At 37.0% G+C, this 25327-nt stretch overlaps 3 protein-coding genes, 1 long non-coding RNA gene and 1 pseudogene across 5 annotated transcripts; 3 read left to right on the top strand and 2 right to left on the bottom strand.

Annotated features, from left to right (window-relative positions):
- Positions 1-3042: 3042 nt before the first annotated feature.
- LOC110757656 (DHHC-type zinc finger family protein) lies at positions 3043-7150 on the bottom strand. The gene is made up of 7 exons (XM_021959343.2): positions 6684-7150; positions 5651-5900; positions 5027-5118; positions 4566-4692; positions 4380-4465; positions 3931-3996; positions 3043-3810 (listed from the first exon to the last, which is right to left on the bottom strand). The coding sequence occupies exons 1-7, from the start codon at positions 6870-6872 to the stop codon at positions 3694-3696; spliced, it is 927 nt and encodes a 308-aa protein (XP_021815035.1). The 5' UTR covers positions 6873-7150; the 3' UTR covers positions 3043-3693.
- A 618-nt stretch (positions 7151-7768) lies between these two features.
- Positions 7769-11377, top strand: GIF3 (GRF1-interacting factor 3). The gene is made up of 5 exons (XM_021959344.2): positions 7769-7928; positions 8047-8171; positions 9681-9757; positions 10301-10385; positions 10466-11377. The coding sequence occupies exons 2-5, from the start codon at positions 8091-8093 to the stop codon at positions 10865-10867; spliced, it is 645 nt and encodes a 214-aa protein (XP_021815036.1). The 5' UTR covers positions 7769-7928; positions 8047-8090; the 3' UTR covers positions 10868-11377.
- Positions 11378-13132: 1755 nt separating this feature from the next.
- Positions 13133-15887, top strand: LOC110757654 (uncharacterized; annotated as a pseudogene). Its single transcript, XR_002526830.2, has 3 exons — positions 13133-14105; positions 14188-14282; positions 15048-15887. The product of XR_002526830.2 is annotated as an uncharacterized LOC110757654 (transcript).
- A 1232-nt stretch (positions 15888-17119) lies between these two features.
- On the top strand, positions 17120-18365 carry LOC110757621 (S-adenosyl-L-methionine-dependent methyltransferases superfamily protein). Its single transcript, XM_021959301.2, has one exon. It carries the CDS (start codon positions 17156-17158, stop codon positions 18209-18211), a length of 1056 nt encoding a protein of 351 aa, XP_021814993.1. The 5' UTR covers positions 17120-17155; the 3' UTR covers positions 18212-18365.
- A 1047-nt stretch (positions 18366-19412) lies between these two features.
- Positions 19413-21744, bottom strand: LOC110757665 (uncharacterized). The gene is made up of 3 exons (XR_015833586.1): positions 21295-21744; positions 20439-20502; positions 19413-19646 (listed from the first exon to the last, which is right to left on the bottom strand). It is a non-coding gene; the product is annotated as an uncharacterized LOC110757665 (long non-coding RNA).
- Positions 21745-25327: the final 3583 nt, after the last annotated feature.

Here is a 25327-nt window from a genome sequence, read left to right as displayed (position 1 = left end):
CTTTACATTGTTGGCAACTTGGCATTGCAGAAAAAACTAACCCAAGTTATGGCTGACAGGTTGAGTTCTACTTTTGGGTTGCAACAACAAAACTTTCAATCATTTTTAAAGAAGGAAAATGGGTCAAAAGTGTAAAGTGCAAGATGCATAAGCAGGAAGGCAAGAGCTGACAGCCACTCAATAGGTCCTATCTTTAAGCCCTACCCAACTACAATGCATCCCAAGATAAAACTCTGCAATTTGAATTCCCAATTTGAAGGTGAAACCTTGCACAATCTATATCTATCATGTTGTTGACCTAAAAATTCCCATCAACATCCTGCACGGCAAGCTACCTGCTAGTATATGCCCTATTATATATTATATATAGTCCTTTATTAAGGGACACCCTTTAGGGTTCCATATGAATTTTTTTTCAATGATCCAAATCATTAATTTTTTATTTCTACATTCATAGATCATCATTGTAAAAAATTAGACAAATCAAAAACCGTTTCTCAAATAAGTGTGTCCTATAAAGGTATCCCTCAAATAAGTTATTTGAGAAATCCCTCAATAAAAGCTCACTATATATACTGCAAAATACTATCATAAATAAATGGATTATTAAAATCATTTCATAAAAAATGCTATATTATACCTTCTTTTTCCCCCTCAAAAAACCACTTGACTTTTTGTACTAACATGGAAATTGCACCTCAAATAAAATCTGAGGACGAAATTAACCTCAGTTCCACCAATAATATTGCCAGTTATGCCCAGCAAAAATAAAATAATATGTAAAAATAAAATTTCAATATTGCCCTCAGAAGTTTCTGGAACCAAACAAGCCAATTGTCAAAGGAACCAAAAACGATGACCTATACAAATATTATAAAATAATAGGGTTCATATCAAATCTACCCCAGATAGCTTCACAAATGCGTTGTGTTTGTTTCTCTTGATATATACGTAATCATTTTCTCATTTTTTTTTATATATTTATTCTCTTTAACAAATAACACCTTTGAGAGAAAGGCACGTCTGATGTTTAGCTCAATCCATCAGACTTGCTTGTTCTTATATTGTATGACTTGCAAAATCCAAAGCCCCTCACTGCCCCACCCCCCAACTCCACCAGAGTCATGGGGCTCTTGCCCTCTTAGCTCCCAACACTCTCACTCTTGTTCTCAGGGTCTTTGTCCCTCCTCTACCTCTATATCTTCACCACCCATCTCACTTATCAAATTCCACGCCTCCCAATCTGCTTCTTGTTCCTCTTCACCAATAACACCAAGGTATGTTCATTTTTTATATATGCTTTGTTGTTTTGTTCTTATGAAACTCCTATATGTACAAGAAATGTTCTCTTGTGAGACTCTGTTAACGTAAGACCTTCTGTCAACGTAAGATGATATAAAGAAAATGTTCTCTTATAAGACCGTGTGATGGCAAGAGAGCATTACCATACTTATAGATTCAGTAATTTATAGATCTAATTTCTCTTATTTCTTCTTATGAACAATTAGAATTCAGGGACGGAACTAGAATTTTACTTTTAATTGATTGAAGTTTGATGGGATCGAACAAGGAAGAGAAAGATGCAAGTTACTTTGAACATGAAAGAGTTGTGAACACTAGGAAAGCTTGCTTTTGGTCAATTTTGGTGAGCGTGGCAGGGGGGCTCATGTTAGGATGGTGGGAATATCAATATCATCCCACAAATAGGCAACTGTGGATGGTGCCCTTTGGTCTCATCCTTTTTGCTACCCCGGTCATTGTTTGGTTCTCTGTTATGGCCTCTGACATCTCTAATTTGAAGGATGATGATCATGTCAAAAGGGTGAGTCAACTCAGTAACTCGGTTTCTGCCAAGAAAGATGGGCAATGGAGCAACCATGTGAATGATGTATAGATTTTAATATATATATTGCCTACGATTGTTTCTATGTAAGAATTCCACCAATCTCATTCAATTACATACGTGGAGTTTTTATTTATTTATAAGAACTATGTGAACACCATGTGGACTCCAAGTAATTGATTAAGATTCATACATTATGTAAGGAGCATAGTTACATAGGCTTCTTAATTACGGGTGATAGATTGATTGTGGTTGATTTTGTTATAAAACTTTACACTACTAATATGCTTTCTGACAAAGTGGTATTTTAAACTATTCTAATTTACATGGCGAGATATTCAAACTTCGGTGCAAGGGTGCGGACACATTGTGTTAACCAACAGTGCAATTTAGAGAAATAAAAAACATGTTTTCCTGCGATTGCACTAGGGAATTTATCAAGCTGATTACACCGTTAGTTGATGCCTAATGGTTGTAAAGCTTGGTTTTTAATAGGATGTAGTGTATCTCGTTTTCCATTGCTAATCAATAATAGTTTAAGCTACAAAATTTAAAGATACGTTTTTTTTTATAATCGGTGAGGATAGAGGATTTGAACTTGGAATCCATATAATTTTAGAAAGAGAAGTACTAATAGACCAGGAGGCAGTTGGTAAAAACGTTTGTTTTCTTCCCAAGTTTAAAAGATTGTGATAGGGCTCAGATTCGCGTGATTATGATATTGTTATTGTTAAACAATATTAAAAAGGATAAAGCCGTTCGAATGTTGCCTTCCCCAGTATGCATGGTTCCAGATAACATCGATGGATGTCCTCATATATGAAGTCATTAGTTCCTTTTTTTGCCCAGAAAGTCTTCCGCCCTCATAATGAATGATTTAGTTCTCTTTTAACAAGTATTTTTATTTTACATGCCATGTTCTGTATCATTGCTTTCAAGAAATTTGGTCAAATATCAGTTTAACAGAATCTTCGGGTAAGAAAAATCTTCATGAAGATTTCTATTATAAGTACAAGAATATAAAATATAACTTCGAATACACGCAATCATCCACAAACCACACGTATGATGTAAACTTCGATGTTTTATGCCTGTACGAGTTGGAACCTAGGGCATTCAAGTGGCGAGATTCAAATACTGAAAGAACGTAAGAAAAGTGTAAAAGAAAATAAAAAAGAGTAAGAAAAGTACGTAACAAATTGTGAAAAAATATTTTAGAACTAGCTTTATTTATAGGACACCCATGCCTTCATTTATGATCAGGCAGTATTTGATGATTTACAACCTCAAACCTAAGTCTTGGCCAACTGGCCAACCAAAATTATCACACCAAGTCTACATGGCGGGCACAGGCTCCTTAAAATGGAGTTGCCTACGGCAACAAGCAGTAAACCATGTTTGCTGAATTTAGCATCCCATACAATGTGAATGAGTCAATGGCAGTCAAGATTTCCGGGAACGAATATGTTGAGGGAGTATAGCTAACTTAGCTACCGCAAAAACAGTTTCTTCTGGATACCAAAGCAATTGCGGTACACTTCTACAGTTTGGATGAAGGAAAAGAAATGGACTAGAAAAAACATTCTGTATATAAATTGATGTGTGGCTAGCTGAGTTTTGTACCCAAGCAATCTGTTTCCTGTTGGGTTGATCCTTCTGAAGCCAATTTCAAGTGTGTAAAAAAGAAAAAACTCGAGCCTAATACAGATCCTCTTAAACTAAAGATTGCAAACACTGATTAAACTAAACACAGTACTGCACCTTTTCAAACCCAATATTTCCAATATATATGAGTCGTGAAAGTATTTGAATGGCTGGAAGGAGGTAAAAATTAATGGCCTCACCAAGCATCAACCCTCACTATCGGAAACTGTCGGAAATTCCAAGCCCCGAAGAGCAGGTATGTTGTTTAAATCCTCCTTTGAGACCAGTGGGAAGAACCATAGTGCCTTCTTTGTGCCGAAAACCTTCAGGAGGGGGGAAAAGAGCAAAAAGTTAGACTCCTCAACGGTGTGACAGAAGAAGGGCTTGCATAAAGTGTCAGTTTAATTGAACTTCACGAGACAATTTTATAGAGAGAGTACCACCTGCTCAAAATTCTTCTTCCTGCCCAAGTCATACTTCCATCTGATTCCTCTTCTCTTCTCATGAACCTGAAACATTTTTCAATTACCTATATAAAACTATACAATAAAAAATCTGCAGTAATGAATTAATGCCTTGAGCTTGGCTACCAATACCATGCAGAGCTTGTATCTGTACTCTATTAAGATAAGATAAACGTGCTACATAATAAACTTCTTAGTAGACTCAGGTTATTCTAATTTCCAGATCACTTCAGGTAACTTTAGCCAAATCTCATTTTGCAATTCATGTAAAAATCAATTCATAAATTGGAATAACAGCTCGAGCAGCAGGTAGCCAACTGACCAAAATGAATTATATCAGGTAATTCAGGTCTCAAATGGTTAGTGCAATGCAAATATTCATATTATCTCAAAACTGGTAGACAGAAAGTAGGAGTTGATTTTATTACCTCTATGGTAGTGGTGTTGCTTGACAGAAGGGACACATGCATAACCACGAAACAAAGAAGACTCAATGCAAAGGCTAAATTAAGCACTGCGACAAAGTACACAATATGTAAGAAACAAGTAAATAATGAAAGCAGAAGCAGAACCAATATGTGGACCTGAAAATGATCGTACAGGTGGAATATTACCAAAAGTCAAAAAAATAACTGCAAGATTGCCAGGGGATGTTGAATGATTCTTGGCTTCAGAGAAAAAATCGATAAAATTTGGTAGCAAAATGAAGGTATCCATTGTCGTCTCCAGAAATGTATACAGCTTTTATGCCAATAACAGAAAATGGAAAGAGTCAGCAGAAAACAACAGAAAGAATAAACTAGCCAATTGATCCAAATTTAAAGTTCCTTTGCACACCGAAAGGTATTCATTTTATAATAAATTATTATTACTCATCTCTCTCTACCCTATGACTTCCTCCCAACACAAACACACACATAAAAAAAGACTCAAACATCTCCAGTTCCCATCCCTTAGTTTCTATGGGCTTTCCCAGCCTTTGAACCAAAAATTCAGTGGGGGTAAGGAAAGCTACACAAAGTTCTTATCTTGTAACTGCAACTATAATGATAAGAAAAAATAAATATAGGATTACCAAGAAAAGAAGAAAAAACTTGTAGTTGCGTGCACCAACACAATTCACCACCCAAACACAATGGTGATCCATCTTAAGTACACATCTTTGACCTACAGAAAATAGCAGAAAACAAAATTACTTTCTTTAACTTAACTGACAATTTCACCGAATGTTAAATAAGGCTGCCAACAATGTTCTAAAGTTGTGAAGTGCGTCTGAAAATATTATGACTCTGTCACTTTCAGACAAGATATAGAGTTATAGACAACAACAAAAACACAAAAAGAATACATGCCATAACAATTTAAACTTGGAAACATCCTACAAATGACACATGATGGCCTTACTGATAAAAATTCTAATCTAATGTTAACAACACAGAAATGGAAAGAAAATTCATATATATGGTACCACCCTTGGAAGATTTTTCTAGGGAGATACGTTCTATTACAACTACACTCAAATCGATGTCATCTCCAAGATATATAAAAAGTAAGGGAAAAAAATTCTTACATACAAAGTGGAAGTAAAGAAGAAGAATATGATGAAACACACAGAGGGAATATGCAATAATACAGAAATACACGTCAAGATACAAGCATAATATAAATCGCAAGCAACAGTAGAAAGCAACTTGCTTACAAACAGAGCAATGATGGCATCGTGGTGGCTTGCCGTTTTGGCATCGACTACAATATCCTACTTGTGGTCTTCTTTCTCGTCCATCTGCAGAGTGTGTGGAAGTGAAAGCCTCAGGTTCTATACTTTCTGACAAAGTCAGAGAACTACCAGCCTCCAAAACTTCCTCCTCTGTTAGAGGTTTCCAATTGTTGGGAACAGAACCCGGGTCTTTAAAGACTACCATAAAGTAGCTCCACAATAACATTATAAGCTGCAAGACAAATGCAAATTGAAACCAATGGGAAAACTCAAGAGATAGTTTTCTTCTAAGTGAATCTTATTACTCAATGTCGTCACACAGATAAAACTATTTTCTGTATAAATTTTCTTATAAAAATCTTGAATAAGTCAGTTACAGAAAGAAACCCAAAAAGAATAGACATCAAACCCACAAATCAACATGCACCGTTTTAATCTTTGTTAAAGGCAATTATCCCAAGGGTGTACAATATAAGTATCAAATGCACCTCTCTACCTAAATACTTAAGTTTTTGAGAACACTGCTAAACCAACCAACAGATCTGAACCTAAATTTTGATTTGTGTCCCTACATCTCAGGTCTCATCTCAAATTCAACTTCTATTAGCTTGTCAAGCATTTGAAGCAACTTCATTCTTGTTCATCCATTAACTTTGGACTCACGTGTATAGCATGAGACTTGGTTCACTACTCTATTGCCCCATAGTTATGATGTTATTCATTCCTCTGCAAATTGCTCTAAATTGTGCTCATTGCAGCAGCTATCAGTATTAATCTACTTAATTGACCTAAATGCAAGCTAACCACTTCAAGTTTAACTTAACTTTTTAGACCCCAATGATATAGTAAAATTAACACAAACCCACCAAAGAAAAAAAAAACCCAAATAAGAAGGAAAAGCAAACATTTTGCAAGAAAAAAAGAAGTGGGTTGATTATATTTTCCAATTTCCCAAATACCCATATATTAAAGAACAAAACTTGAAGCATCAATGGCTGCAATAGTTGAGAATTACCAGAAAGTGGAAGAGAATGATGATGAAGAAGGCTAGAAAAGAGTGGAGCCCGCCGCTGAGCAGCTCCGGGCCCCAAGTCACCACAACGACGGCGTAGTAGGAGAGGGAAATTATGGCGGCAACCAAGAGGATCATGAAGTAGCCGATGACTTTGAGGCCGGAGCATAACTTGAACAGGTTTATCTCCATTCTGGGATTGATTGGCAATGGCCGAACTATCCCGGTTGGAAATTGGGGAGGGAAGATTGGCCTTCTGGTTCTTCGTGGAGGGAAGAGGCGTTTCCAGATATCAGGAGCCAGGTTTAAGCTTTTCTTCTTCTTGTTGAGTGGGATTGATTCAAGTATTTGAAGTCTTGCTGGATTTGGAGATCCATGTGTTTTTGTTCATTGGTGTTTGAAAGTTTGAGACTTTTTTTTTATTTTTTCTTCTTATTTTCGTTTTTGGGTCAAATAAATTCGAGACTTTGCAATGTGAGAAGTGGACTTGTTATCAACTCAGTTTGGTACTTTGGGCGCGCCACAATTATCAACTCAGTGCACCGTTTCAGTTTTTATTTATTATTCATTATTTCGTTCAAAGAAAATGGATTGTTAGAGGTTCTATTATGTTGAATTACGTTTACTCAATTGGAATGGGAGAACACACAAATTGTGAATTATGAATGTGAAATTAAGAGTACAAAGAGAAATTCACATAATTTTTCATTTTTTATATGTTCATAAACGCAAGAGAAGTTCTTTGTTATACGAAAATTTAATAACTTCACTATTTGTTTTAGTTGAGACTTTTGATTAAACAACTCATTAGGAAATTCATGATTCAAAATTTCAAATCTTTCCCATATATATAGGAAATCTTAAACCAAATAATAGATTGAAGATAATTGATTTAGGTTAAGACATAATATTTTTTATTAGTCTTATTGAACTACAATGATGGTTTCCAAATTTAGATTCTATAATCGAATCCTCATTTTTCAAGTACAGCCGAAAATAACACATGATAGGTAACAATTTGAACACATATAGATACAAATTCTTTTTAATAAAAACATAAATAAAATTTTAGAAATTGTAAAACAATTTTTCTTTTTTCCTTTTTGTTTTTCTTTTTGTTTTTGTTGGTGGCTTTTGTCTTTAAAAGTCCAGAAACCTCGTCGTCATCCAAAAAGATCCGTAGTTCCCCTAAATCCGCTTTCAAAAATCTCTGTTCCCACCTCCTACACTCACCACCTACTCAAAAAGGTACACGACCGCCTTGTCTCTCTCTGTCTCAAGCTCCTAAATTTCTTTCCTTGTCTTTTTAATCTGTGTGCTTCTAATTGATTTGGCTCTATTTTGTTTCGCTTTTGGGGTTAATTAGGGTTAGGGTTTGTGCTCCGAAAGTACAAAGAAAGGGGGAAAAAGATGCAGCAGCCACAGCAAATGATACCTGTGATGCCTACTTCATTTCCACCCACTAACATCACCACCGAGCAAATTCAGAAGGTACCCTTTTGTCCATTTTGCTCAATCTTTCTCTCTCTGTCTTACTTTTTGTGGATTTTTTGCTCTGTTTTTGGTATTATGGTTATTTGGAGCTCTTAATGGATTGTGGAACTAATTGGTCCTCTGGGTTTTTTGGGTTTTTCTTTTTGTGTAAAGTGAGGTTTTTGCCAATTTTTTTTGGGGGGAAAGAAACAACCTTTGCAAGCCAAACAAGGCTATATTGAACTGAGGTGATTAGGGAATATATGATTACTTGATTATAATTTGTAAAATTTTACTTCCTCACATAGAAAAGAACGCCCTTCAGCTGAAATTTTTAAGGGAGAAATTCAATAAGGCCGGGAAGCCATTGTTCTATACTTTTATGGTCGAATGATGTATGATAACTGGTGGTCATTTCTAGAATTTTGGAAGACTATGTCTTCCACTTGTAGACTATGGATGTGTTGGGTTGGGTAAGACCGGGAAGAGAACAATGAAACAAATAAGACCATGGAGCTTGTCTACAGGTTCATAATGTAAAGAACATGGAAATTAAATGTTAACTCGAAAGATGGGATCTAAGTAGTATGTAGAATTCATGACCATACGAGATGCTTTTCCTTTCTAGCAGTTTATTCCCCTGATCTGCGCGAAGTACTTTTTTAATCTGTTAAGATTTTTCCCTGTGTCAGCCAATTTCTAATGGTGATTCAGGCCACTAGGTTTACATGTTGGGAACCATCTAGTTACTCTACTGCTGTGCAGATTTTACTCCATTGGTCCACCACAGTTCCCAGTCTCCTCTAAGAATTGGAGATAAAGGCACACATGATATTTTCTCTTGTCACCTATGACATCTGTCCATTTTCATGGAAGTGGATTTTTTAGGGTACGGACAGACAGATTTACTGGATAGGATTTCAATAATGCCAGTTGCCAAGGTAGTGCCACAAGTAGGAGTATAGTCAAAATTGATCAAACTAATGCAATTAAATGCTGGTAAATATGCCGAAGTCTTACGTGGGATGGCTTATGGGTGATATGTATGGCAAATCATTTATTAAAACAAAATTTTGGGCACACGCATCAGTCTTGAACTAAATTAGTGAGTAGGTGGTTGCATTTTCAATCACCATTGCAGAAATTCCCATCTAAGCCAGAGACTCTTTTGAAGGAATGGATATCTATTATGAAATGTTGAATTATACTTTGTCAACCTAAAATTGATGAGAATTAAGGATACATGAGATGATCCTTACCAGCATCAAGTGTTAGTATCTTATATTGTCAATGTTGGTCTATGCATGTATGGTTTTACTTTATTTCTTTTTTCCTGTGAATTAGGCGGATGGCTACTGGCACAGTTGATATAACTTGGATATAGATTTTGTATTGTTCAATTATTTTACTGGTGTTATTTTTGTATATCCATCTAGATAGTCTAATATACATCTCAGTTGATATGTGATATGTGGGAATTAAAATAAATCTAATGTTAATGTCCTTTTTTCTTAATTTATGATGTAGTACCTTGACGAGAACAAAAAATTGATTCTGGCAATATTGGATAATCAAAACCTTGGAAAACTTGCTGAGTGTGCCCAGTAAGTCCTCTCTCTCTCACACACACACACACACACATGCTTTATGTCTGTATTGTGTCTTGAGTTATATTGCTGGGCCTGTATCACATTGATTGTACTTGTCTGATTTAGATTATAATGTTACGTCTGATCTTTTAGAGATGGTAGAATGTTGAACTAGCCTCATGTTTTGTATTGGTATCTTTTATTATGCAATGTTTTCAGACTTATTTTGATATTTCCCCATTTAAAACTTTTAAGGTGTTTGATGTCTCGTAATTACTGGATTAATTATAATAATTTATGGTTAAATTAGGTATGGCAATGGATTGTCTTACATATTTATTGATATGGTTGGGGATACTCGGTAGGCATTTCATGCAATCAGCAGCTCTGAGTGGAGAAACTAATTGAGTTTTGGCTCCTTATTGTTTTTGTTTTTAATGGACAATTATAAATATCAAATGCTGGTCTCCATGTTGTGACTTCAGGATATAAATTTTATTCCTTAATGCAAGACCACAATATTTGTATGATGTATACTTTTCGGTTTTGATGATTAAGGTACCAAGCTCAGCTTCAAAAGAATCTGATGTATTTAGCAGCTATTGCTGATGCACAACCACAGGCACCGACGGTGCCTGCTCAGGTGGGTATTAAGCATGCCTTGATGGTTTGCTGATTCACCTTTTTATCCATGTTTATCATCTTTGTTTCAACACTTGGCAGATGGCCCCACATCCTGCTATGCAACAAGCAGGATATTACATGCAACATCCTCAGGCAGCAGCAATGGCTCAGCAACAGGGTATTTTCCCCCCAAAGATGCCATTGCAGTTCAATAATCCGCACCAAATGCATGATGCAGCACAGCAGCTACACCAGCAGCACCAACAAGCCATGCAAGGGCAAATGGGAATGAGGGCTGGAGGGGCCAATGGCATGCCTTCCATGCATCATACTGAAGCCACACTCGGTGGTGGTAGTGGTGGCCCAACTTCAGCTGGAGGGGGTCCAAACGATGGGCGTGGAGGAAGCAAGCAAGACAACTCAGAGGCTGGGACAGGTGGTGATGGCCAGGGAAGCTCAGCCGGCGGGCATGGCAATGGTGATGGAGAAGATGGAAAGTGACATGTTCGTATGGATGATTCCACATGGAAACATGTGCCTGTTGATAGTAGGTGTTTTCCTAAAGTAGCTGCTTTGCTCAGTGATCTTTGACAGATTGCAAACAGCAGCGAAAGTTCTCCTTAGTCTTTAAAGTGATTAGGTAGGTGAGTTGTGTTGTAAGTTCCTTTGCATGGAATGGATCCTGGCATCAGATGAAACAAGTGGTGAAAGAAAAGACAGACTTGGTTCTAAGGGCTCTTAGAGATGGAAACATGTGTTGTGTACTTGGATGTCTGTCAATTTGTAACTCATAAATGCATGCAGCATGCGCCACAAATTCTGATCCTATTACAAGTTTTGCTGGTAGTTTGTTTTCCTGTTGGTATGTGTATGAACTCTTCTAAGCAATTTGTAACTCATAGATGGCCGTTGAAGGTTTTGTATCGTCTCGCCGGTTTGTCAACTGGGCGTTCTCATTTGCAATGCTCAAAAGGATCAATTAGAATGCAATTTTCAAGTTTTACTCTCTCAGTCCTCATTGCAACATCTTTTTGGTTTTCTGCCGTCTTGTGATATAAGAGAGAATCACAATATTGAATTTTGATCGAGAGTTACGAGCGTTGGTTTGTTTTTCTTCCTCTATACTTATCCTTTCCTTTCGCAAAAACAGAGAAAGCCCTCTGGTGGTGAATATAGGTGGTGGTCACGTCTGAATACTAAAGATAAAGAACGATAAAGTTGATGCACATTGAAATGTTGATTTTCCTTTTCCTTTTCCTTTTCCTTTCCCTTTCTTTATAATTGAGATGTTGACCTCACAAATTTATATACTTAGAGAATAATGTTGAGCTTATATATCTAGAACTTAGGCCATTTTTAATTTGGGAAGATAGAAATGTATCTGTGCACAACATATTTATCTTAGGCATGATGCTAATATTATAATTACTAACTTAAACCCCAAAAGAAATAGAATAACAATGGGGCTTAAGCACATTTTGAGGGGTTGACATTGACATGGATAGATAGTTAAGAACAGAAAAGGAAACAAAGACAAGGAAGGAATGTGACCTAAACGATACCCAAATTCTATTTATTTTCTAAGGCGAAGAATAACAAAAGAAACCCTTATTATACTACAAACAAGTGCACATTTCTTTTCCGTCTCATTATGAATAATGAATTTTCACCATACACGTGTCATAATTGGAACTGTTGATTTTCTAAATCACAATTTAAAGATCATCCCAGCAAACCAAATTTAGCATTTGGTCTACTTATTTTTGTCTCCAGTTGGTTGGAACATAAAGGACCATCCATCATTTTTCCTTCTAGGATTTGTACTTCTACGGTTAGTGTTTTTTCAGTATTGAAACTAATTGAAAAAAAGACAAGGGCATGAAGGTAGAAACCTCTTCTGTATTGTGCACCGAAATATTAAAAAGGGGATTTAAATTTCAGTGATTCTTGGATTGAAACTGATACCTTTCCACTTAGCTAAAGTGCCTCCATGGATTTACTGTATTGCCTTTGAAAGAAATAATTTCAAAGCTGTTTTAAGTTTTTATGTATTGCCAGAACAGAGTGAAGAATGGAAGCAGCTTTTACATTCATTTCTTTTCCCTTTCTTTCTCATGTCGATTGATTCCGTTCCTGGTTATGTTGTTCCTGCATCCTGCTCTTTTTAATAGAAAACAAAACAAATCACTACATTTTTTTGTATAAATCGTATAGCCGAGCGGCTATACTTTTTTTGACACATCGCCCGAACCGCTAGGCGGGCGCTAGCCACTAGGAGGGTTTTTTTATATATAAAATATATATAAATAGTATACTCGGGATTTTTTATAATTAAAAAAAAAAGAGTCTAGCCGGCCGGCTTTACTGGGTTCTTTTTTTATATTTTTTTCATAAATAGTTTAGCCGTGCGGTTATAATCCTTTTAAATATATTTAAAAGGTATAGCCGCGCGGCTATATGTTTTTTGACACGTGTCGCCGAATCATTAGGTGGGCGCAAGGCGCTAGCCGGGTCCCTTTTTTTATATAGTGTAGCCTCGCGGCTATACTCGGTATTTTAAAAAAAAAATAAGCGTATCGCCGCGCGGCTATACTTGGTGACACGTGGCGCAGATCTCTAGGCGTAGGCGGGTCCACCTTTTAATAAATAATATAGCCGCTGGGGTCTTTTTTCTTTAGTTTTTTCTATAAATAGTATAGCCGCCCGGCTTTACTGGGATCTTTTTAATTTTTTTTAATTTTTATTTTTAATAGTATTGTTTTCGGGATACAGTTGGCTTTGTGATCCTGATTGTATAGCATATACTATGGAACTAGATGATAACTATATGGAAACAGATAACAGGAAGGAGATAAATAGTCCTGCAGTAATGTTAAATAATTCAGAGTCATCTGAGCAAATTCCTTCCCCTGCAGAAGCATCCAACAAATAGAGTCATCTGAACAAATCCCCTCTCCGGCAGAAGCATCCAAAAAACCAGACTCATCTGAACTGAAGACCTCTTCTGCTGAAGCGTTCAGTGGACCTGAGTCAGCTGAAATGAAAATGTCTTCTCCTGCAGAAGCGTCTAATAAACCTGATGTAACTGAAAAGAAAATTGCTTCTCCTGCAGAAGCATCCAACTCTGGAAAGAAAACCCCAAGATCATTGAAGGGCAAAGCTAAAATAGTGAAGAAAACTCCCATTCATAACAGCTTGAAAACGAGCAAAGGTACAACTAGCTCATAGGTTAATGGGAGGAAATGGAGGCGGAATAGGGGTAACAACGAGAGTAGCAACAAAAGAGAAGAAGATGCCAAGAATATGAATTCAAAAAGAGAGAAACAAGAGAATATCACTAATCAAGAGCATGCCGAGAAGAGCCATCAGGCTCAAAAGAATCCAGGAAAGATTGACGAATCCGAAAAGAGCCGACAAAAACAGAAGAATACAGAAAAATGACGTGGGTCAGACAAGAGTGTGAAGAGTCAAAGGAACAGCGAAAAACATGATGAAAAGAGGGAAAAAGCTTGGTGGTTTGATCTTCATGTGCAATGGAAAGACAAAGCCAGACTGCTTCCATTACCGTATCATGGGTGTTTCAATGGGTAAAAAAGACGTTGTGTTGGGTATCAAACCTGCGTTGAAGCTTTTTCTCTTTGATTTTGATCTTAAGCTTTTGTATGGGGTTTACAAAGCATCCTCTTCAGGTGACCTAAAACACGAGCCAAGAGCATTTGGAGGGGCCTTCCCTGCTCAGGTCACATTTTCTTAGATCTGTCTCTCCTTGTTTGCTTTGTTTAGTTAACCAGACATGTATGCTGATGACTTGAAAACTTTAGGTGCAGTTCAATGTGGAGAAAGATAATACAAGAAGACAATACAAGAAAACTATAATGAGAAAAAGAAGTTCAAAACAGAACTTACAGTTCGACAAGTGAGATAATGTGCCCCCTTCCTTTTATTAAGTTTTCCTGGATTAAGCGATCGTTGTTTCTTTCCATATGCTGTAGTAATAATATCCAATATTTTCCTTTGCAGGGGCGGAGTTGTGTTAAGGCCAGGGGTGGCTTGGCCCCCACAATTTATTTTACCCCTTTGAATGTATATATTGGATGTGGTAACAAATGCAAAGAAAAATTGCTATACTTAAGCCTATGGCCCCTCATCACAAATCAATACTTATCAAAATTGTATTTCAATATGAATATAATAGTAAAATCATACTACATTTATGAAAGAAAACCACTCATTTCAATTTAGTGCTTTTATAGGCAATAGTTTACTCAATAGGCCAAAAAAAATATACAACTAAACTTTTTGTGTTTAACGTTTTGGGCCCCTCAAATATAAAATCCTAGCTCCGCCCCTTTGGGTGGTGGAGTTGTGGGATAGAGTCAAGTTTTGGGTGGCTCTTTGGGCGTCGGCTAATCCTGTTTTCAATGATATCCCTTACCCTACCATTATGCGTAATTTGCTAGCTGTAGTGAATTAATGTGTTGTGTTTTGCTGGTTTCTTGTTTGTTTGTTCCTGTTTTGGCAGTGTTTTTTTTCCCCTGCTGTTTGTTTCTGGGCTCTGTGCTTGTTTCTTGTTTCTGTGGGTGGATTTTTTGTCCACTCTTTTGTTCCCCTTTCCCTTTTTTTTATTTTATATAAAATTTCTATTCAAAACAAAAAAAAAAATCCAATATTTTCCTTTCAGGTCAGGAAGCTCACAGCACTTTTCCGACCAGCTCAAGTCCATTCAACTGCTCTAGCCACTCGTTCTCCAGTCCAGGCTAAAGTTTGGGATCGGGAAGTTCATGAAGGAGCTAAGGAATCGCTGCCACATGCCCACAGGGATGGACATGCTAGAGATCCTTATGCCAATGGTGATGCCAGGAGTTATCCAGTGTTAGCTCATGAAAGGGACCAGCGTGTTGCATACCGAGATGCGGCATCTGTAAGGAGAGGAAACTTCTCATGATTTATACCTTACTGAAAAGGAATATATCGAGCTTATGGTCTTCGAGGAGAGAGAAGAAATGTGTCTCCTCGTATCGTTCCTCCAGCTCTGTAGATGCGTATGCAAGGGATCCATATTACGGCTACTCCTATTATGGTTCTTCATCATTGGACCCATATCTGGCACCCCAGAGGAGAGAGAATCATCTAATTGAAACTGATCGTGTGGAGAGATTATACTCAACACATGCTGTTGGTGGAAGGAGAGAGAACTACCTGATTGAGACTGATCCTGTGCTAAGGAGAGAAACTGATCGTGGAGAGATACTCAATGCATGCTGCCCCTGCCGATGCTGCATCCGGTTATAACCGGACAGAAAACTACCAGGCAACCAAGGCTAATGCATTGCCTGCGCCAGTTTCATCTCGTTATGCTTTCGCTAAATGGCGCCCTCGCATCCCCTGTACTGTATGTGGGCATTTATTTTCTTCGATTTTTGTTTTTTTTGTTTTCCAAGAATAGGATTAAAAAAAAACTGCCCTGCATGTGACAAATATTTGAACTTTCAGACCCAAAGAAGGGACAAATACTTGGAACTTGTTAAATGGTGCCGCCGAGGTTGGAGTATAAATATTGGAACTTATTTATTTTGCTTTTGCATTTGAATCATAGCTCTCTTGCTCTTCTCTTTTCTTTTTTGGTGAGACTTGCTCTTCTGGTGTTTGATAAAAAATCTTAGCCGTAGACTTGAGCCAAGACCAAAGAACAAGAGGTTGTAAATGACTTGACCGCAGAGTGCACTGAAATTACTCCGTCACCTTCGCAAGTTTCTCCGGGAGAAATACTACTCATATGTTGTCGAAATGTAGTTGAAACTTCCCTCACAAATTTCCAATTTTCCAAGACCCCAATATCACAAATCTTATCCATTCTTCATGTTGACTGGCTTGATCAGGGTCCAGTTCTTGTTGGATATCATAATTAATTCTTAGGCGAAATTAACAAGTTTCGGATCATCGCCTATCAAAAACACGATTCGTCTCCAACTAGTCCACATTCCATCCATACACAAGCTTCATGTAATTTAATTTGTATCATTTGCGTAAGCTTATTGATTTTTCTCCGCCAAGTATTCACAACACAATTAACCTTAAGTTTCAGCCAAGTGCTACCTTTCATTCCATCTTTTATTTTTCTCCGGTCGACTAATTCTAACATATTGAATTAATCTTGATGAATTAAAAATTTGGCGTGGGCCCATCTTAGTCCGTTTAGTAGTCCGATATGGGCACGGCCTGAGCCCATATAAACTTGGATTGGGATTGATGATTTTCTTAAATGGACGAGTCTGGCACGGACCGTTTATTAAAGGGCCGACTTTAAACGGGTTGGGCTGATTCTCAATGGGTCTGTCTGGCTCAACAACACTGCCCGTTTGACACCTCTAGTTCAAATCATATCTAGTTGTGGCTAGTCCATCGTGATGTAACTTTGTTGTAAAGTATATTGGTCAGTTGTAAAAGTAGTGTAAATATGCTATTTTTTGTAATAAAAATAATAATAATCATTCTTCCAAAAATTAAATTAATTGAAACTTGTTTTAGCGATTCATATATATCAACTAAACGACCACTTTATCATAAAGATTTTAATTGTTATCAAAATCGTTGATGTATTCGATACATATGGGTCACCGACAATTTCGATTATGACACGTGTAGAGAGGATTTCATGCATCCTAATTTGAGTAATTTCAACCAATCTCAGTAAGTACGTATAGAAGTAAGTACGTATAGATGAAGACCAGGCCTTGGGGCGTTTTCCAGTCGTTTTCATTACACCACCCTCATACTAAGCTCGCAAGAATGACCCAACCAAACAGAAACGCAGTCTCTAATTCTCTTCCTGTCTTCCTCTTCTCCATTCTCTTCTCTCTGTCTTTATCTCTCTCTCTCTCAAAACCAACCCAAGCTAACCTAAGCTTTAGCCTTACAAACACAATGAACCCAAAACCACCCACCATGAAAGAAGACCACCAAAAGAAACTCACCCCCTTCAAACTACTCAAACCCGTCGCCTACCTCCTCCTCCTCCTCCTCTCCTTCACCTTTGGATACCTCTCTTCCCCTTCTTCTCCAACAACCCCCTCTTTTTCTCCTCCCTCCCCCCAACTCCCCCAACTCGTCAACCTCCCAACTCAACTCGACCACTTCCGACTCACCTCGCACTGCGCCACCCCACTCCCTTCTCACCTCATCCGCCAAACCATCCTTGACCGCCTCTTCAAATCCACCTCCCCCTTCGTCAACTTCCCCCCTCCCTACGCCACCCCCCTCCTCCGCCGCAGCCGCGTCAAAGGCTGGGGCTCAAACGGCGCCGTTTTCCAAAACCTCATCCAAAAAGTCCAACCCCAAACCATCATCGAAATCGGCACCTTCCTTGGCGCCTCCGCCATTCACATGGCCGGCTTGACCCGCCAGCTCGGCCTCAACGACACCCAGATCCTCTGCCTCGACGACTTCCGCGGCTGGCCCGGCTTCCGCGACCGGTTCCGCGACATCGGCCTCCTGAACGGCGACGTTTTGCTGCTCTACCAGTTCATGCAGAACGTCGTCTCGGTCAACGCAACGGAGACGGTCTTGCCCATTCCGTTCTCTACCGGGTCGGGTCTTGACTGGCTCTGTGAGATGGGCGTGTTCGGGGATTTGATCGAAGTGGATGCGGGTCATGATTTTAATTCGGCCTGGTCCGATATTATTCGGGCTTACCGGATTTTGCGCCCCGGTGGGGTTATTTTCGGGCACGATTATTTTACCGCAGCGGACGACCACGGGGTCAGGAGGGCGGTAACTTTGTTTGCCCGAGTTTACGGACTCAAGATTAAGCTTGATGGGCAACATTGGGTCATTGAATCGAGTTAATTAAACTTACTTCGTATAAATTCTAAATCTTATAGATGAGGCTTATGGTGTTTGACTACTTGCAATCTGGAAATAAATATGATAAAATCTTAGAGTGTAATGAAATAATTGTTTATTAATTACCATTCTATGATAAAATTTGAGGTGACATTTTTGTTTCTTGCTAGTTGTTTGATGTTTAATAATGTAATTAATTGGTGACGACACTTTATTGATATTTTATTAATGGGTTGATGTTCGATGTGTTCGATTAATTGGTATGGCGATTGAAACAAACTAGAACCTAATTGCTTGGAAAAGAACAAGGAGTGACAATTTTTTTTTTTTAGTGTGGTGTTGCTGCATAATTATTATTTATTTGTGATGGGTATGTATCGAATTTAAAGCCTATTATACAATCAAATTGACATATTATACAAAAATCTTTATAGAGCTTATTTCAATAGAAAAATTAAAAATTGGCCACTTGTTATTTTTTAATTATTTTTTATTATATTAATAGTTTTTAAGAACCAGTGGCTAGTTTTGAAGTTTTCTCTCCAAATAGACTCTATATAGGTATTTGCATAAGAACATCTCTAACCGATATGTCAAATTGCAACATGGATATGAAATGACCAAAATTAAAGGTTAAAGTTGCTCCAATATAGTAGTCAAAATCCTACATGGATTTGAAGGATGGAAGTGATATATCAAAAAACTTTTTCAGTCATGGACCCCATTAGAGCATCTCTAAAGGAGATGTAAAATGTTAAATTTGAATTTGATGGCTTATGTGGCAATTTGATGGCTTATGTGACAATTTGATATTTTGGAAAAAAAATTTAACTCCACCCGAAATGCCAAATATCATATTATTTTATTACATTTTTAAAAGCAAATGAGGTCCATATGATGCATAAAGTTTTAAAAGATCTTATCAAACAAAAATAAAGTTTTAAAAGAGAGTAAATGATAGTGGGGTCCTGTGAGAGTTCCCTTTTTTAAAAAATTAAAAGAAGATAATTTGACAGGACCCGACCCAAAATCCATTTTGGAATCCGAGCCGAACTCTGTGCATGTCCGACACCCAGCAGTGCCAGGTACACTTCACCTGATTGCCCTTATTACTAAAGTCCAAATTTAAACAAACTAACTTCTGCCGAAAATTCGGCAGAGCCTCCCCTGTAATTTGATCATTTCCTAGAATTTCAACCTGTCAACAAAGCATAAATAAATAAAACCCAATTGCCAGCATGCCTTCAACTTACATCCAAACAACTTAACCAACTAACCGGCCTGAGGCCATACAGAAAATCTGTGGGCAATTCTTCAGAGCAACTAATTCAGAATTTAAGATAAATAGTATAATTACAAAAAGAACTCCTACGTAGCGGAGGAGATGGATAGAGGAAAGTGACGGCCCTGTGGTGACGTCCCCGTACACGACTACTGTCTGGGGGCGCAAAACATTGAAAAACGTGAGTGGACAAAAATAAAGTTTTAGAACATAGGGTATCAACATACTAACCCCTCTGTTAAAACATTTAGAAAATTTAATCATATCCATGTTCAATATCCGTATAAAATTCAGGCATGCAAATCCTCATATATATAGCTGAGCATATATTCAGTGAAACATTAACAAAATATCTTAGATTAATAAAGGGAAACAATTTCCTTCCACCTAGGTGAACCCATCATAAATCCGTCAATTCCATAATTTCCGTCAATTCCTCGTGTCACAATTTGTGGCACGTCCTCGTAGGTCTCGGTAGCATAAAGTTACTCGAGCCGCATTCCTCGCAAGACTCAGAGGACACTTGGTCCACCCGAGCCACATTCCTAGCACCACAATGTTTGAGCGTCCCCGAACTTGTGGGCAATTGTCAAACACACACTGACTCATCCAAAGGCAACTGGGATGTCCTTGGACATCATTATAATCGAAGGCAACAATTTATCCGAATGCAACATTTTTGGGTACCTATAGTGGTTTAAAAACAAAATACATGCCCTTCCTGGAAATTTCCATTTTATTCCTCAACCAATCATTCAATATGGTTAATACCTCATTTCTTACTTTCCAAGCCATTTGCATTTAAATATAATAACATATAATCGAGAACATATATATATAATTTCATTATTCCTGCTCAGAAAGTAATAGCCATAGATAAATCCTTCAAGATCAAATATTGAAACTTTAATAACATAAAATCCATTTATAAAACAAAAGTCCACTCACTGTGCGTTCGAGCTGCTCTGACCCTTTGAGGGTCCCTCCTGTGGATCAGCTGATACCCGAGTACCTAATTAAGCCATCATAAATATTTAATTAATAAAATTGCTCAACACAATAATTTAATTATATAATTTAAAGCCTTGACCCCCGGCTTCTAGAAGTGCGTGTAATTAGTTTAAGACCAATCCTATCGAGTACGCTGAACCGGTGTACCACAATCCTTTGAATCTTTCTGCAATGCACAAAGCAGGTCCCCCCCCCATAGGAGTAAAACTCCCAAATAACACTTAACAACAAGAGAGGAGTTTGTTTCAGTTATACTATGTCCGAGAGGTTTAAACTTAATGTATAACCACTATTTCTAGATATGTTGTAGAGAACAGGAAACTGAACAACTTTCAAGAAGAAACCTTGGTCATCTGAGCAAGGGAAATCGTGAGTAAGGTGCTGTAGAATTTAAACAGCAGACTAGAGGACTTACTACCCTTAAACAAGGTTTCAGATGGTTATAGAACTACAATTGCTGTGAATTTTGGATATTTCATAGTTCTATAACTAAGGAACAACCTGTATGAAGAAATTGTTGTTGAATGATCAATAGAAATCGACACACAAGAAAGAATTCGAGCCTACATCAATGCAGCAGACAGGAATAAGCAGGCGACACTTCATCACACTTTGAGATAACAACACTTCTTAGATTAAGCTCCACTTTTTACAGATTATAGCCAAGCCATATATAAACAACTTTAATGAAAGGAACGAAGCCAATAGATCAGAGGAAGGCCACATACAAGAGTGAATAAGGGCACACTAGAGTGAAACCAGCAAACAGAATGAAAGTGAAGACTAGTCTCACCTTGAACACGATTTAAGGTAGATAGAAATCTCCGTTTGCCTTGGAATTTGGATATGTTGTCGATGTCAACCTCAGAAACAATTGTCCTGAAGGAATAGAGATGAAAATCGCAACATAAACTCGCATGCAAAGAGAAATCCGTGCTTAACACAGAGTATCAGACAGAGATGAGCTGTTCGTACTCCAACTGGGGTTTGAGGTGTTTATATTTCTCCGATTGGGCTAATTTTCGGATAAGTTCTACTCAAGAGGCAGACGAACAAGTTTGAAGAAGGAACTATTTCGTTTCGAGCTCAGGAAGTTGATGCTTTGGACCTGTGAACAGATCAGTATGTCTTGAGGAGGTTCTGACGGTTTTTGAGATTATGATGGGTTTATGGAACTTACGTGTTGAATGAAGAGAATATTTGGGGAATTTGGGCTTATCAGATTTGGGGCTCATCAATAACAGGCGTGTCGGGAGAGTAAAAAGAAATGTTCTGGTTTTCTAAAAACCAACTTTGAAATATTTACAAGTTTGCACCGGATTAATTTCTTTATCGCAACTTTTTCGTTACAACTCCGATTCGAATCCACTATGTGTCTAAGAACTCATTTCGACGTGCTCTACATAACGGTCCAATCAAAATTTTCAAATTCCTTCCCGGTCAAAAGGTCAACTTTTATACCCGTTAAAATATTCCAGGGGCAAAATAGTCTTTTTTCAGAATAAAATAATAATTGAAAATTAATTAAGAATCAGGTTGTTACATAATTGCTTATCTTGGTTAAATATATATATTGTCTTATGTACTAATAAATATTTATATCTTATTTTATTACATATATTATTCTATTATATATATATAATTTTATTATATATGTGTATTACATATCCTATTCTATTATATATGGATATGCAGGAGTAAAATAGTCATTGTTAATTAGTGTAGTTACGTGTCAAAGAAAAACAAATGCTAAGTAAGCATGGCTATGTACTAGCTTTGTCAATTCACCAAGAAGAGTTGTTTAGGATTTGAGGAATTGGAAACTACCTTATCTGCAAAGCTAGACCACATAAATATTATTTGAATGGTAAGTATACAAAACCGCCACAACACCATCCAATAGGAAAGGACTTATTGCCGACCTCTTCTTTATATATATAGGACATTATGTGGATAGCAAATGAACACAGAGAGAGAGATGATAAAATTCTTGGAGGAGATATAGGGCTTAGCTCATATTTTCTTAACTTTGAGCAATGCTTTGGAATCAAGGTAGGGATTTCTTGGGGGCCCTTTACGGGGATTAATTTAATTAAATTTCTTGAGCACTATATTATGCGTGATATTATAATTTGATGGATGTTCTTGATATTGGGTGTTTACTTGTTGTTAATTATTTAATTAATGTTGGCATGATTATATGTACATTGGTAATATTTAAATTATTACATTGATATGTGAAAAGAAGAACTATATCATGTCATGGAAATTATTTGGAGTTCTTGGGTTGAGAAAATAATGATGGGAAAAGAGGGGAATGGAAATAGTCTTTTGTGTAGTTGAGTCTAACTGTTGGCAGGTACCAGGTCTCAAGGATCCCACAGTGCACATGATTTTTATTGGGTGATTTTGGACTGGCGACAAGGAGTTAGACAAAATGACTAACAAAAGGGGAAATTATGGGATGATTGAGATAGGTGTTAGTTCATATAAATGGGCATTTGGGACCAAGTGGTATAAGCATGGTATGGGACGTGCAGGTTTGCTTGTCCAGTTATTTGAATTAACGAGAGTAGAATTGAAGCTCATTCTTGCATTAATATTATTAATGTGATATTTCGTTGTGTGATTGCATGTCACTTAATTTAGTTCTATCAATCTACTGTGGTAAGGTCTCATGTCCCTACTGAGCGGTGGTTGCTCACCCCTCACCCTGTTTAATTTTTCATATGAATTAGTGGGCAAGACAAAGACTAAACTAGTTGAGGCTGAATTAGATGAGAGTGATAGAGCTTTATTTATTAATTGTAAAGTTGTAAGATTTTGGGAGCTATTTTTATAAGAAAAGTTTATTTTATATTTTGGCTTTCTTTTTATTCTATTTTACCTTTTATTTTCTCACGCACCGGGCGGGGGGGTTTCCACCGACCCCCGAGTCTGGGATGTGACAAGTCCATGACTAAAAAAATATTAAAAAAATATTTGACATCAAGCTTTTGGATATATTATTTTTGACATATCTCTTTCAACCTTCAAATCCATGTAGGATTTTACTACTTGGTTAGAGCAACTTTAACCTTCAATTTTTGTCATTTCATGTTCATGTGACAATTTGACATATCAGTTGAAGATGCTCTTATCATTTACTCTCTTATATTTTTTGTTCGGTGAATTAAAGATATTGTAAACTTTATTCGTTCTAAAAATAAGATACATAGCATATGTAGGCTAGACCATTTAGCTTGCAATGACCCCGTCTTCTTATACCCAAGTTTGGAGCCCTTTTCTGATATATTAGATTAATTTAAAGTAAGTTTAAGGGGTGTATCCAATTCAAGCTTTTAAAGACTTTTTTTATAGAGTTTAAAATTCTGGAGGTATCCAATTTAAACTTTTAACGAGTTTATAAAAATCTAGTGATATTTAATTGTGACTTTTAACGAGTTTTACTTTTGAAATTTGGTGGTATAGAGTTGTGACTTTTAAAAAGTCAATGAAAGTTTGGTGGTATCCAAAGAGTTAATGACTTTTAAAAAGTTTATTAATTGAATGACTTTCATATACTTTTCAGCCTAATTTTTAATAACAAAAGTCTTGCCAGTTTACAGGTGACTTTTATCAACTCTATGAAAGTGTTTAAGAATATGTCAACTATATAAAAATTACTCACTTAAAAAAGTCTTTATACGTATAGATTGGAAGGATCACGAGCCTCTGCATTTAGACACTACACATTTACATTTCACTAAATCTTGGCCTTTATAATAGAACATGAAACATCATCAAGTTTTTTTTTTCTTTCTCTAAATAGATGTTAACTTTTGCAATTAGTTATGAGGTTTTTTTTCTCTCCTTTCGGGTTTCCCTCTCGTCCTGTTGCTTTTTCTTTATCACGTTTTGGTTGTATTCCTTTTCTCCTTGCTTGATTGATGCCCCCTCCTTTTTTGGGTTCAATGGAAAACCCAACCGAGTAATTTTTTTATTACTTGGCTAAGGCAGACGAGTTTCGATCTGCCTTAGCTGACAACTCATCAAGTTTTTTGATTTGCCTCAGAGTTCTTGAACCAAATTTTTTTGATCTACCTCATAGTTTAGACGAGTTTCAATCTACCTCAGAGTTCTTGAACCAGAGGTGTTCGATAAAGGCTCGGTCTTTTTCACTACCCAGTTTTTAGAATGCCCAACAAAGTGTGAACCACTCACTCTCTTCTTCATTCAAACCACTTTACATTTCTTCCACCGAGAGTTTTGCATTGGTGAGTAAAACTGATAAGCGAGTTACCGAGTGCAAGGCCTATGAGGAAGACAAGTCACGACCTTTGAAGATTATAAAATTATCGGCTAACGCATACGTGTTTCGCATCATGACATTGATTATGATGCGTTTTCTGATTGTATGAATCTTCAAACCTAATCAAGTAAAAAATATTTTTTTTGTTTTTTTTCCACCACGCATGTGTTGTTTCATGCATCTTCTGGAGAAATAGAGTTTTTTTTGTTGTTCTTTTATGCAATTATCTCCTCCCTTCCCCTCATAATTAGATTGTAATGAATCTGTCTTTATTTTGTCCTCAAAGAAATTATCTATTCATAAGAGGCTGGATTGTGATAAGAATTTTTGAGGTTTTTCCATTTCATTTGGATTTGAATATTAATTCCATGGGAAATTGTTTATTGAATCCAGGAGAAAAGAGAGAGCAGAAATAAGTGAGAAATAAGAAGATTACATAGAGCGAAGAGAAAAAAATAAACATGCTCTAAAGGAGAGTTTAGTTAACCACAAATAAAACGTAACGTCTGTTTAGTGAAGGGAAAAAAAACTTGAT

This window comes from Prunus avium, chromosome 2 (assembly GCF_965620075.1).
Source record: "Prunus avium chromosome 2, drPruAviu1.hap1.1, whole genome shotgun sequence".
Taxonomy (NCBI): domain Eukaryota; kingdom Viridiplantae; phylum Streptophyta; class Magnoliopsida; order Rosales; family Rosaceae; genus Prunus; species Prunus avium.
This window is presented reverse-complemented; position numbering and strand designations above follow the sequence as displayed.

Coding starts and splice junctions, on each gene's coding strand:
- LOC110757656 (XM_021959343.2), bottom strand. CDS start 6,872: ATGGAGATAAACCTGTTCAAGTTATGCTCCGGCCTCAAAGTCATCGGC. Junction 5,901..6,683: donor TCATTCTCTTCCACTTTCTG/GTAATTCTCAAC, acceptor TTTGTCTTGCAG/CTTATAATGTTATTGTGGAG. Junction 4,466..4,565: donor AGTTATTTTTTTGACTTTTG/GTAATATTCCAC, acceptor ACTTTGTCGCAG/TGCTTAATTTAGCCTTTGCA.
- GIF3 (XM_021959344.2), top strand. CDS start 8,091: ATGCAGCAGCCACAGCAAATGATACCTGTGATGCCTACTTCATTTCCA. Junction 8,172..9,680: donor CCACCGAGCAAATTCAGAAG/GTACCCTTTTGT, acceptor TTTATGATGTAG/TACCTTGACGAGAACAAAAA. Junction 9,758..10,300: donor AAACTTGCTGAGTGTGCCCA/GTAAGTCCTCTC, acceptor TTGATGATTAAG/GTACCAAGCTCAGCTTCAAA.
- LOC110757621 (XM_021959301.2), top strand. CDS start 17,156: ATGACCCAACCAAACAGAAACGCAGTCTCTAATTCTCTTCCTGTCTTC.